The sequence below is a fragment of the Scyliorhinus canicula genome, chromosome 2 (assembly GCF_902713615.1).
Source record: "Scyliorhinus canicula chromosome 2, sScyCan1.1, whole genome shotgun sequence".
Taxonomy (NCBI): Eukaryota; Metazoa; Chordata; class Chondrichthyes; order Carcharhiniformes; family Scyliorhinidae; genus Scyliorhinus; species Scyliorhinus canicula.
The window spans coordinates 252,327,411-252,339,959 of NC_052147.1; the positions used below are offsets into that span (position 1 = coordinate 252,327,411).

At 44.2% G+C, this 12,549-nt stretch overlaps 1 protein-coding gene across 3 annotated transcripts in view; it reads left to right on the top strand.

The window, feature by feature from the left end:
- The window catches only part of LOC119962096 (rho GTPase-activating protein 15-like), a 992,501-nt gene that overhangs the window by 88,867 nt on the left and 891,085 nt on the right, over window positions 1–12,549 (top strand). For all 3 annotated transcript variants that reach the window (XM_038789949.1, XM_038789950.1, XM_038789951.1), the window contains exon 2: window positions 2,985–3,218. In XM_038789949.1, coding sequence (XP_038645877.1) covers window positions 3,099–3,218 — 120 coding nt within the window. In that variant the 5' untranslated portion in view covers window positions 2,985–3,098. The remainder of the gene's footprint in view (window positions 1–2,984; window positions 3,219–12,549) is intronic.

The window sequence follows — 12,549 nt, forward strand, 5'->3', positions numbered from 1 at the left end:
CGTGCAGACTCCGCACAGACCGTGAACACAGCTGAGAATCGAACTCAGGTCCCTGGGGCTGTGAACAACAGTGCTAACACTGTGCTACCATGCCGCCCAACTGCACCTGCTACTTACTCACTTATCCACTTACCTCGTTCACCTTACAGAATTAGAGAATTGATACAATGCAGAAAAAGGCTATTCGGCTCTTCAAAGGTGCACTGTGACTTAGTGTCATTCTCCTCCCTTTTCCCCGAAACTCTGTACATTGTTTCTATTCAAATAACCATGTAATGCCCTCTTGAATGCCTCGATTTAACCTGCCTCCACCACACTTCCAGGCAGGACATACCAGACCCGAACAACTTCATGTATGAGTAAAATTTTTCTCGCATTGCATTTGCTTATTTTGCAAATCGTTTTAAATCTGTACCTTCTTTTATGAGCAGGAATAATTTCCCCTTATCTACTTAGCCTTCTCCTCTCCAAGCAGAATATTTCTAACTTTTCCAGTCTGTCTTCACAACTGAAGTTTCTCATCCTGGTACCATTCTTGTAAACCTCTTCTGTACTGTGTCCATGTGTTCATATCCGTCCTCAACTGTAGTGCCCAGAACTGTACACATTACTCCAGCTTAGGTCTAACTGGTTATACAATTTGAGCACAGTGCCGTTGCTCCTGTATTCTATACACCTATTAATAAAGCTGAGGATACTGTATACTTCATTAACTGCTCTCTTCACCTGGCCTGCCACCTTTAGTGATTTTTGCATATATACACACAGGTCACTCTGCTCCTGCACACCCTTCAGAGTTGCACCTCTTATTTTGTACATGTTCCTATTGTCCATTTATTCCATGAGTTATAAATTATTTCACAAGTCTCTTGTGTGGCATTACATCGAATGCCTTTTGATAGTCCTCAACCATCCTTCCCCCTTACCCACTAACCTCACTCAACCACCCACCTCACCACCCTACTACACATTCTCTCATTCCTTCACTAATATTCACACCGGACAATTATTTATTTATTTTATAAATTTAAAGTACCCAATTCTTTTCTTCCATTGAAGGGCCAATTTAGCATTGGCCAATCCACTTACCCTGCACATCGTTGGGTTGTGAGGGTGAAACCCATGTAGACATTAGGAGAATGTGCAAACTCCACATGGACAGTGACCCGGGGCTGGGATCGAACCCAGGTCCTCAGAGTAGTGAGGCAGCAGTGCTAACCACTGTGCCACCATGCTGCCCCACAACGGACATTTAAGCTTACATTATGGAAGGTAGCGCTGTAAAAGAAGTGGGTTTGTCTTCTGCGCTGATTCTCTTAGCTTCTCTCTGCATTGTTTCCTGCACTGAAGGAGTTCTTCTTCAATGGGATCAGAAGTCTGGTCTTCACCGTTTCCGACGCTAACCAGAAGATTTGACCATGAGAGTAAAACTTATACCTGAAAAGCAAAAGGAAACAAAATGGGGGAGAGTTTTTGGTCTGAAATTGTGGAACTCAGTGTTGCATGTGAAAGGTTCCAAAGTGCCTAACTGAAAGATGCAGTACAATTCCTTGAATTTATATTTAGTTTCATTGCAACGCTGCAGTAATTCAAATACAAGAGAGGTCGGGGAGAGAGCAAAGTGGAGACTTATAATATGGGCAATCGGAAGCTCAGGGCCATGCTTGTAGGTTAAATGGAGATATTCCACAAAATAGTCACCCAATCTGAATTTGGTGTTCTCTGTCCCTGTATTGTGCATCCGGAATGTGAGCTGCACATATAGTATATAAAATTGAAAGAGATGTATGTAAATTGTTTCCCTAGAAGATGTGTATGGGACCTTGGACAATGAGGAGAGAAGAGGTAATGGGGCATTTCCTGCGCTTGAATGAAAGCGTGTCAAATGAGAAGGGGAGGGAGTATTGGGGGCGGTTAAGAACTGGACCAAGATGTCATGGAGTGAACAATCCCTTTGGAATAATTGTATGCGTGATTTGTTTCAGACGTTAAATTTGGCAGTAAACAGAAATACTGAAATGCACATCCCTCTGTCATGAATTCTGCTCGTCCAACACTGCACTTCTCCTCCCCATACATTCCTTCTATCGCACCATTGGTGACTTTTCTTTCAATCACCATGCTCCTGTAATTGGCAATTCCCTTCCCATTCCCTCCAACCTGTCACCTCATCAAAACTCTCATCTTTACAAGGTCTATGGTTCCTGTAGTTTGCAGCCTCTCCATTTCCCTTCCCTTTCTCCTTGTCCATCATCACTGTTTCCTCCTCTTGTACAGTCGTTCCACATGGTTCTCTTTCTGTGGCTCAGCATCAAGAAAAAACATCACAAATGTTTTCATTTATGCCACACTTGTAAAGTGCCTTCAGAAGTTTTACAAAGTTAATTGCAGTGTATAAATGTAAACTGCTGTAAATGAATAAATATTTGCTTCAGTCTGCGAAAACTGTGTCCAATGTCTACCCACTCAAAGAATCAGGTAACATTCTGTGAGATTCTGCTTTGTTCAGTAAACAAAACATTGCATCTCAGGCAAAGCAAATGGATAGTTGCAGACACTTGGATGTCCAAGAACGTAAAAGAAAGGGTCACGTTGAGGGGCAGGTGATGCTCATAGAATGGCAACTTTAGAAGAATTAATGTTTTCAGGAGTGGGGGATGTAAACACTGGAGAATAATATAAAAAGGGGGAGAAAGGTGAAACAAAAAATAAGTTTATTTAATTTGTCTTGAAGCTAATAAATATGTATTTTGGATTGTGTGTTATAGAATAAACATTTAATGAATTACCATAAAAAATAATGTGGCAAGGTGCAAGCAACAACTAATTTAAGTTTATCTGAATTAACCAAATGCATTGCCTCATAAATAATATTAACAAATTGATTTCACTGATGTTGGGTAGCAAACAGGAAACCATGAAGGTCGGCTTGTGTGGGTTTATTGAAAGGAACTGAAAGGCACTGTCATCTGTTTTATTTGTAGATCTGGTCAGCTGAGGCCTACTGCTAAACCAAAGGCCTAATTTTAATTCTTAGTGAAGAAATAAAGTAAGTGAGACTGGAGCCTCCGAATCCGAATCGACCTCCCATCCAGTTAATGGACATTTGGGAGGTTCACTTGGATGAAAGCACGGATCGGAAATTCTACATTAACACGGTCACAAAAGAGAAGACGTGGAAACCACCAAGGCTCTTTGTTGGAGTGCGGGACATGAAGGTAAATGAAAAGTTTCTGATGGAAAAAGAAGTATTCGTGTGGTCTTGATTGACTCACTAAGGTTTTCTGTGGTATAAAAAAAGATATAGGGCTGGATTCTCCACTGGCGGAATCCTCTGTTTCGCCGGCAGCGGACTCACTCCCGCAGATTTTCCAAGGGTGTGGGGTGCCCACAATGGGAAATCCAATTGGCTGGCTGCCGGGACGGAGAAATCAGGGGTGGGGGGGGGGGGGGGGGGGGGGAGCGCAACAGAAAACTGGGTTGGCCAGATGGAGAATCCCGCCCATAGCTTTTGAAATTCCACTAAAATTCCATTAGTCATTGTGCAAAGGCCTTAACATGCTCAGAAATGTCTATGTCCACAAATTTGGAAACAAATAATCAATTTAAGTATGTCTTCATTTTAATTGAGGATAACACAATTCTCAAAATGAAAGGTATTTGAATGCTTTGTGAATTGCTTCATATTTTTTGGGTTGCATTGTTCCAAACAAATTCTCAGTGATAACACAAAAGCAAAACACATGTTGGAAACAGAAAATACTCAACAGGGTGTGATTGCACTGGAGCGGGTGCAGAGCTGTTTGACCAGGATGCTGCCTGGGATCGATGTTAGTTATGAAGAGAGGTTGGATATGCTTGAGTTGTTTTCGCTGGAGCAGAGAAGACTGAGGGGTGACCTGATTGAGGGGCGACAAGATTATGAGGGGCAGGGACAGGTTGAGTAGGGAACAGCTGTTCCCCTTAGTTGAAGAGTCGGTTACAATGGGTCACAAGTTCAAGGTGACGGGTGGGAGGTTCAGATGGGATTTGAGGGAAAAGCTTTTTACCCAGAGGGTGGTGTTGATCTGGAATGTACTGCCTGGGATGGTGGTAGAAGCGGGTTGCCTCAGATCCTTTAAAAACAACCTGGATGAACACTTGGCACATCTTAACAGTCAAGGCTATGGGCCAAGTGCTGGAGAATGGAATGAGGATTTGCTGATCAAGTGCCTTTCATGCTGCGGTGCCGAATCGATGGGCCAAAGGGCTTTTTCTGCACTGTATTTTACTGTGTTTCTGTGAAGTCTGGCAACATCTATAGCAAAAGAAACAGAGTTAATGTTTCAGGTTGATTACCTTTTCCCTGAACTGGAAGATTTATAGATATTGGAGTCAATTCAGCGGCTTAGTCCTGCCCAACTTGGTGTCAGGACGAGGTCGTTGAATCTCACGAGAGGTTTACCTAACGAGATGTTGCGACCTGGATCTCGCCCTCACTGGGCGTAATTCAGATCTGCATATTTAAATGATCCATTCGGCTCACTTGAATATGCATTTGCGGGATTCTCCTGGTGCCTGGGATCTAACGGCTGTGCCTAGGAGACCTCACCATGGCACCATTTAGCATTGGTTTCCACAAAGGTGGACCATTCGCAATGGCACCTGGGTGGGGGAGTCTCCCAGGCCCCCCGCGTGGTTGAGGACATGACAGGGTGACATTCTGGCTCTCCATCTGGTACCTGGGCATCTTGGCAATGCCATCCAGGCACCCTTCAGCACCACCATGGTGCCATGGTGAGGTCTCCTCGGCACAGCCGTTAGATCCCAGGCACCAGGAGAATCCTTCACTGGCAGGGGCACCTCCAGGGTGCCAAGATAGCTATGACAATGTGTTCAAGTGCCAGGGTCCGGGCAGGGTGGTAGCCTTACCAGGTGGAGGGGGTGAGGGGGTGTTCTCGTGTCCCTCCCAGAGGTTGGGGAGGGTCAAAAACATGGGGGGGGGGGGGGGTTCTGAAAAGCAGAGGGGGGGGGAGATCGGAGTAACCAGACAAAATGATGCTCTGATCTGCGAGGAGCCTTTCCTGCTGGGTTCACCTGCATGAAATAAGAACAAGGAGCAGGAGTAGGCCATCTGGCCCCTCGAGCCTGCTCCGCCATTCAATTAGATCATGGCTGATCTTTTGTGGACTCAGCTCCACTTTCCGGCCCGAACACCATAACCCTTAATCCCTTTATTCTTCAAAAAACAATCTATCTTTACCTTAAAAACATGTAATGAAGGAGCCTCAACTGCTTCACTGGGCAGGGAATTCCATAGATTCACAACCCTTTGGGTGAAGAAGTTCCTCCTAAACTCAGTCCTACATCTACTTCCCCTTATTTTGAGGCTATGCCCCCTAGTTCTGCTGTCACCCGCCAGTGGAAACAACCTGCCCGCATCTATCCTATCTATTCCCTTCATAATTTTATATGTTTCTATAAGATCCCCCCTCATCCTTCTAAATTCCAACGAGTACAGTCCCAGTCTACTCAACCTCTCCTCATAATCCAACCCCTTCAGCTCTGGGATTAACCTAGTGAATCCCCTCTGCACACCCTCCAGCGCCAGTACGTCCTTTCTCAAGTAAGGAGACCAAAACTGAACACAATACTCCAGGTGTGGCCGCACTAACACCTTATACAAATGCAACATAACCTCCCTAGTCTTAAACTCCATCCCTCTAGCAATGAAGGACAAAATTCCATTTGCCTTCTTAATCACCTGTTGCACCTGTAAACCAACCTTCTGTGACTCATGCACTTGCACACCCAAGTCTCTCTGAACAGCGGCATGCTTTAATATTTTATCGTTTAAATAATAATCCCATTTGCTGTTATTCCTACCAAAATGGATAACCTCACATTTGTCAACATTGTATTCCATCTGCCAGACCCGAGCCCATTCACTTAACCTATCCAAATCCCTCTGCAGACTTCCAGTATCCTCTGCACTTTTCGCTTTACCACTCATCTTAGTGTCATCTGCAAACTTGGACACATTGCCCTTGGTCCCCAACTCCAAATCATCAATGTAAATTGTGAACAATTGTGGGCCCAACACGGATCCCTGAGGGACACCACTAGCTACTGATTGCCAACCAGAGAAATACCCATTTATCCCAACTCTTTGCTTTCTATTAATTAACCAATCCTCTATCCATGCTACTACTTTACCCTTAATGCCATGCATCTTTATCTTATGCAGCAACCTTTTGTGTGGCACCTTGTCAAAGGCTTTCTGGACATCCAGATATACCACATCCATCGGCTCCCCGTTATCTACTGCACTGGTAATGTCCTCAAAAAATTCCACTAAATTAGTTAGGCATGACCTGCCTTTTACGAACCCATGCTGCGTCTGCCCAATGGGACAATTTCTATCCAGATGCCTCGCAATTTCTTCCTTGATGATAGATTCCAGCATCTTCCCTATTACCGAAGTTAAACTCACTGGCCTATAATTTCCTGCTTTCTGCCTACCTCCTTTTTTAAACAGTGGCGTCACGTTTGCTAATTTCCAATCCACCGGGACCACCCCAGAGTCTAGTGAATTTCGATAAATTATCACTAGTGCATCTGCAATTTCCCTAGCCATCTCTTTTAGCACTCTGGGATGTATTCCATCAGGGCCAGGAGACTTGTCTACCTTTAGCCCCATTAGCTTGCCCATCACTCCCTCCTTAGTGATAACAATCCTCTCAAGATCCTCACCTGTCATAGCCTCATTTCTATCAGTCGCTGGCATGTTATTTGTGTCTTCCACTGTGAAGACCGACCCAAAAAACCTGTTCAGTTCCTCAGCCATTTCCTCATTTCCCATTATTAAAACTCCCTTCTCATCCTCTAAAGGACCAATATTTACCTTAGCCACTCTTTTTTGTCTTACATATTTGTAAAAACTTTTACTGTCTGTTTTTATATTCTGAGCAAGTTTACTCTCATACTCTATCTTACTCTTCTTTATAGCTTTTTTAGTAGCTTTCTGTTGCCCCCTAAAGATTTCCCAGTCCTCTAATCTCCCAGAAATCTTTGCCACTTTATATGCTTTTTCCTTCAATTTGATACTCTCCCTTATTTCCTTAGATATCCACGGTCGATTTTCCCTCTTTCTTCCGTCCTTCCTTTTTGTTGGTATAAACCTTTGCTGAGCACTGTGAAAAATCACTTGGAAGGTTCTCCACTGTTCCTCAACTGTTCCATCATAAAGTCTTAGCTCCCAGTCTACCTTAGCTAGTTCTTCTCTCATCCCCTTGTAATCTCCTTTGTTTAAACACAAAACACTAGTATTTGATTTTACTTTCTCACCCTCCATCTGTATTTTAAATTCCACCATATTGTGATCGCTCCTTCCGAGAGGATCCCTAACTATGAGATCATGAATCAATCCTGTCTCATTACACAGGACAAGATCTAGGACCGCTTGTTCCCTCGTAGGTTCCATTACATACTGTTCTAGGAAACTATCGCGGATACATTCTATAAACTCCTCCTCACGGTTGCCTTGACCGACCTGGTTAAACCAATCGACATGTAGATTAAAATCCCCCATGATAACTGCTGTACCATTTCTACATGCATCAGTTATTTCTTTGTTTATTGCCTGCCCCACCATCTCGTTACTATTTGGTGGCCGATAGACTACTCCTATCAGTGACTTTTTCGCCTTATATTCCTGATTTCCACCCAAATGGATTCAACCTTATCCTCCATAGCACCGATGTCATCCCTTACTATTGCCCGGATGTCATCCTTAAATAACAGAGCAACACCACCTCCCTTACCATCCACTCTGTCCTTCCGAATAGTTTGATACCCTCGGATATTTAACTCCCAGTCGTGACCATCCTTTAACCATGTTTCAGTAATGGCCACTAAATCATAGTCATTTACGATGATTTGTGCCACCAACTCATTTACTTTATTCCGAATACTACGAGCATTCAGGTAAAGTACACTTATGTTGGTTTTTTTACCTCTGTTTTGAATCTTAACATCTCCAGTTTTATTCCTTTTGTTATTACTGGGCCTATTCACTGTGCTCCCCTCAGTCACTGTACCTTGTACTGTCGCCCTTATGGATTTCTGACTATGTCTTCTCTGCCTTGCACTTTTCCCCTTACTTCCTTTTGTTTCTGTCCCTATTTTACTACCTTCCAACTTCCAGCATTGGTTCCCATCCCCCTGCCACATTAGTTTAAACCCTCCCCAACAGCTCTAGAAAACATCCCCCCTAGGACATCGGTTCCAGTCCTGCCCAAGTGCAGACCGTCCGGTTTGTACTGGTCCCACCTCCCCCAGAAGCGGTCCCAATGCCCCAGGAATTTGAATCCCTCCCTCTTGCACCATCTCTCGAGCCACGCATTCATCCTATCTATCCTGACATTCCTACTCTGACTAGCTCGTGGCACTGGTAGCAATCCTGAGATTACTACCTTTGAGGTCCTACTTTTTAGTTTAACTCCTAACTCCCTGAATTCCGCTTGTAGGACCTCATCCCGTTTTTTACCTATATCGTTGGTGCCTATGTGCACCACGACAGCTGGCTGTTTACCCTCCCCCCCCCCAGAATGTCCTGCAGCCGCTCCGAGACATCCTTGACCTTTGCACCAGGGAGGCAACATACCATCCTGGAGTCTCGATTGCGTCCATAGACCCGCCTGTCTATTCCCCTTGCGATCGAGTCCCCTATCACTATAGCCCTGCCATTTTTCTTCCTGCCCTGCTGTGCAGCAGAGCCAGCCATGGTGCCATGAACCTGGCTGCTGCTGCCTTCCCCTGGTGAGCCATCTTCCTCAACAGTATCCAAAGCGGTATATCTGTTTTGCAGGGAGATGACCGCAGGGGACACCTGCACTGCCTTCCTACTCTTGCTCTTTCTTTTGGTCACCCATTTTCTATCTCCCTCAGTAACCTTCACCTGCGGTGTGACCAACTCGCTAAACGTGCTATCCACGACCTCCTCAGCATCGCGGATGCTCCAAAGTGAGTCCATCCGCAGCTCCAGAGCCGTCAAGCGGTCTAACAAGAGCTGCAACTGAACACACTTCTTGCACGTGAAGGAGCCAGGGACAGTGGACGTGTCCCTGAGCTCCCACATCGCACACGAGGAGCATGAGACGGGTCTGGGATCTCCTGCCTTGTCTTAAACCCTTGGTAAACTTAAACAACTAGAATTTCAAAATAAAAATAAATAAATTAGACAATGAAAAGAAAAAGAGAGACTACTTACCAGTCACTTACCAGGGTTAAAAAGCACCTCCTCACACTCTGCACCGAATTACCTCACTGCACCAAATTACCAAGTTTCAATCTCCCACTCTGTATGAGTCTCACTCCGGATGAGTCTCCTGGAAAAATGACTGAAGTGCAGCCTTGGTGGAGGGAAACACCCCCAAGGTAAAAAATGGCAACGTGCCATTGTATAGCGAGGTGTCTCTCAACAATGCAGCCACTGAGAAAAACCTCGCTAAACGCATCCAAAACCAGACATAGATTGTTTCCAATTGAATCGTGCCATTAAAGATTAGGAAGAGGAGGAGTGGGAATAGAACAAAAGGGAAGGATGTTGGCAGGGTTGAAGGCTGGAGAGATTAAAAGCAAAAGGGATGTTGGTGGAAGACAAAAGGATTTGGTATTGGGCCACGATGGGCTGGGCCGAGAGGACAAAATGGAAAAATAGAATTATCACCAAAAGCTTTTGTCAAGAAAAGGTGGATAGAGATTATGATATGAAATTGCTAAACTCAATGTCAAACCCAGAAGATGTTAACGTGCCAAGTGAATGATTAAGTGCAATTTGTTGAACCTATGTCATTGGAACATACAGGAGGTCAAGGTCAGGGAGGTCAGAGTTGAAGTGAGGCAGAGAAATAAGTGACAGATGACGGAAAGTTTGGGATCGCACTTTCAAACTGAATGTGGGCGTTGCACAAAGTGGTTTTGGTCTCCCAAATATCGAGGAGAGTTCCTTGTGACAATGAATACAGTATACTAAGTTAAATAAAGTACACATAAATTGCCGTTTCACCTGGAAGGAGTGGTTAGGATGCTAGAATGTAGGAGGAGATAAAAGGGCAGACATTGCACCACTTGGACTTGCGCAGGAAGGTTCTGGGGAGGGGGAAGGGGCACTAAGAGTGACTGAGGAATGGAGCTGAGTGTTTCAGAGAGAATAGTCCTTTTTGGAATACTGAGAGGGGACGGAAGGAGAAGAAGTTCCTAAAGATGTCACATCACATCTGAAATATAAAAGATGTAAAGTGGATTTCACTTATGAAGCTAATTATCTCAAGTACTCAGCCAACACCAATGAACCACAACTCAACAGATAAGGAACCACCAAGGAACAGTGTATAATATTTAAACAAATTTACAGATAAACATCCCGAAGAAGTAAAAAGTAGTCTGCAGTTTATTTCAGAATGATCTTGTTACCAGTACGTCCGTAAAGCAATTGAGCAAGACAGGTTAGGGGTAGGATTCTCCATCCCACCAAATCTGGTGCGGCACACCCCTGGGATTCTCCATCTCGCCAGCCGGCCAATGGGGTTTCCCATTGTGGGCAGCCCCATGCCGTTGGGAAATCGCCGGGCTGCCGGCAAAATGAAGAATCCCCACAGCGGAGAATCTAGCCCTAAATCTCTGCTCTGATCCTGATAGACATTATCGTCTTAAATGAATGTGTTACATTAAACATATCTTCTCCTCAGCAACAGTTATCGATTCTGAAATCTGCCCCCTTATGATCAAATGGCAAGTGCTATCAAGATATAATGTGTTGATTGTCGTATGCTGTGGGGAATTCAAATAATGTCATTACAAAAGGTGTTTTAGACAAATTAGCATAAGCAATGAGGATCTGATAGTTTGGTTGGAAGAAAAAGGAACTTGTTAAAACCATAATAATTAATGTAAAATTAATAAGTAAAATTAATAATGAACTGAAGAGGCAGCATGACAAACTTTCAAAAATATTCCATAAAGACATTTTTCAGAAGCTTGTCCATCAGCTTGTCTAGTCCAGTGTTCTTCAAACTTTTTTCCCGGGGACCCATTTTTGCCAAGCGGCCAACCTTCGGGGACCAACCTGGCCAACCTTCGTGACCCACGCCGGCCGACCTTCGCGACCCACCATTTTCTCTTATCTTGCTTGCTGCTGACAAAAATGGAGGAAATGGTTTTGGGTCCCTTCGGCCCTCGTACACTCTCCTCCAATGGAACCTGTTGGATGAAGGTGAAGCCTTCAGGTGTCGGAAAGTATGGAGTCTCCATCTATCCAAAGTTATGCATTTTTTCCTGTGAATTTTTATCAAATAAACCCCTCCCGAACTTAAAAAAAACCAAAATAAAATGAGTAAAATAAATGAAAAATTTGAATAAACCCCCCCGAACATGTTAAAAAAAATGAATAAAATAAATGAATAAAAACCACTACAGAACTTGTGAACCAAAAAGTTGCAACCGTTTAAAAAAATAGCGACCGCGTTGCGCATGCGTGTCCAATTATCCAAAGTGTCCAATTATCGTGCGCGCATGTGCAATGTGTGTTCGCAGAATGCACATGCACGCCAATCATTGTGCGCACATGCGCAATGTGGCCAAATTTTTTTTAACGTGTTCGCAGAATGCACATGCGCGCCAATCATCATGCACACTGTGGCCGACTTTTTTAACATGTTCGCGACCTCTTATTAAAAGTCGGCTGCAGCGCGGGGATTTGCGCGATCGGGACCGCCGCGGACAATGGCTCCGCGACCCTCCCGACACCCGCCCGCGACCCACCCGTGGGTCGCGCCCCTGACTTTGAAGAACACTGATCTAGTCTTCCATAAAGCTAATGTTGTTTAAAGTTTCTAAGGAAGAACACCAAGGACAAGAAAAAGTTAAATTCTGACTGTCACCGATCCTGCCCAAATTCCAAGGACAGAGTTATTTATCTGGTTGAGTTTAGCCATCCTGCATCTGTAATAGTACAACAAAGAGCCCTACAGTAACACAAAGAATTTGAGATGTTCTAATTAGGGTTAAGGCAAAGTAGACAGACAATGTTTTGTAACACCAATAAGAACTCTGTTCTTTGAGCAACATCAATCAAGCAGCTTCCAAGAATCCAATTGAATTACGATGCACCCAAAACCTGCTCTCAGTATCTGGAAGCCCCATTGAATCTATTGGGGAATTTGGGGTAATATTCCCAAGTAGTGCATCAATAACAACTTCAATTTGTATAGTACCTTTCTCCTCGTAAAATGTCCCAAGGTGCACAGAAAGACCTTGTTTCCTACCTATGTTCCTCTACCCCACCAAACTGCCACTGTACTAAGGACAAGTAGAAGAAATGTCTGCCCTCTCCATTCCCGAAATGCAATGCATCAGATTTGTGGAGAGAGCAAAAACCTGTGGATGTGCATGTTGAAACCGATAAGGCCCTGATTTACCTGGATACATCTGACAGTGCATCTTCCCACTGTGCTATATTGAACAAATTGGACATGTCACATTAAACATTAATTTGCATCTAAACATAAC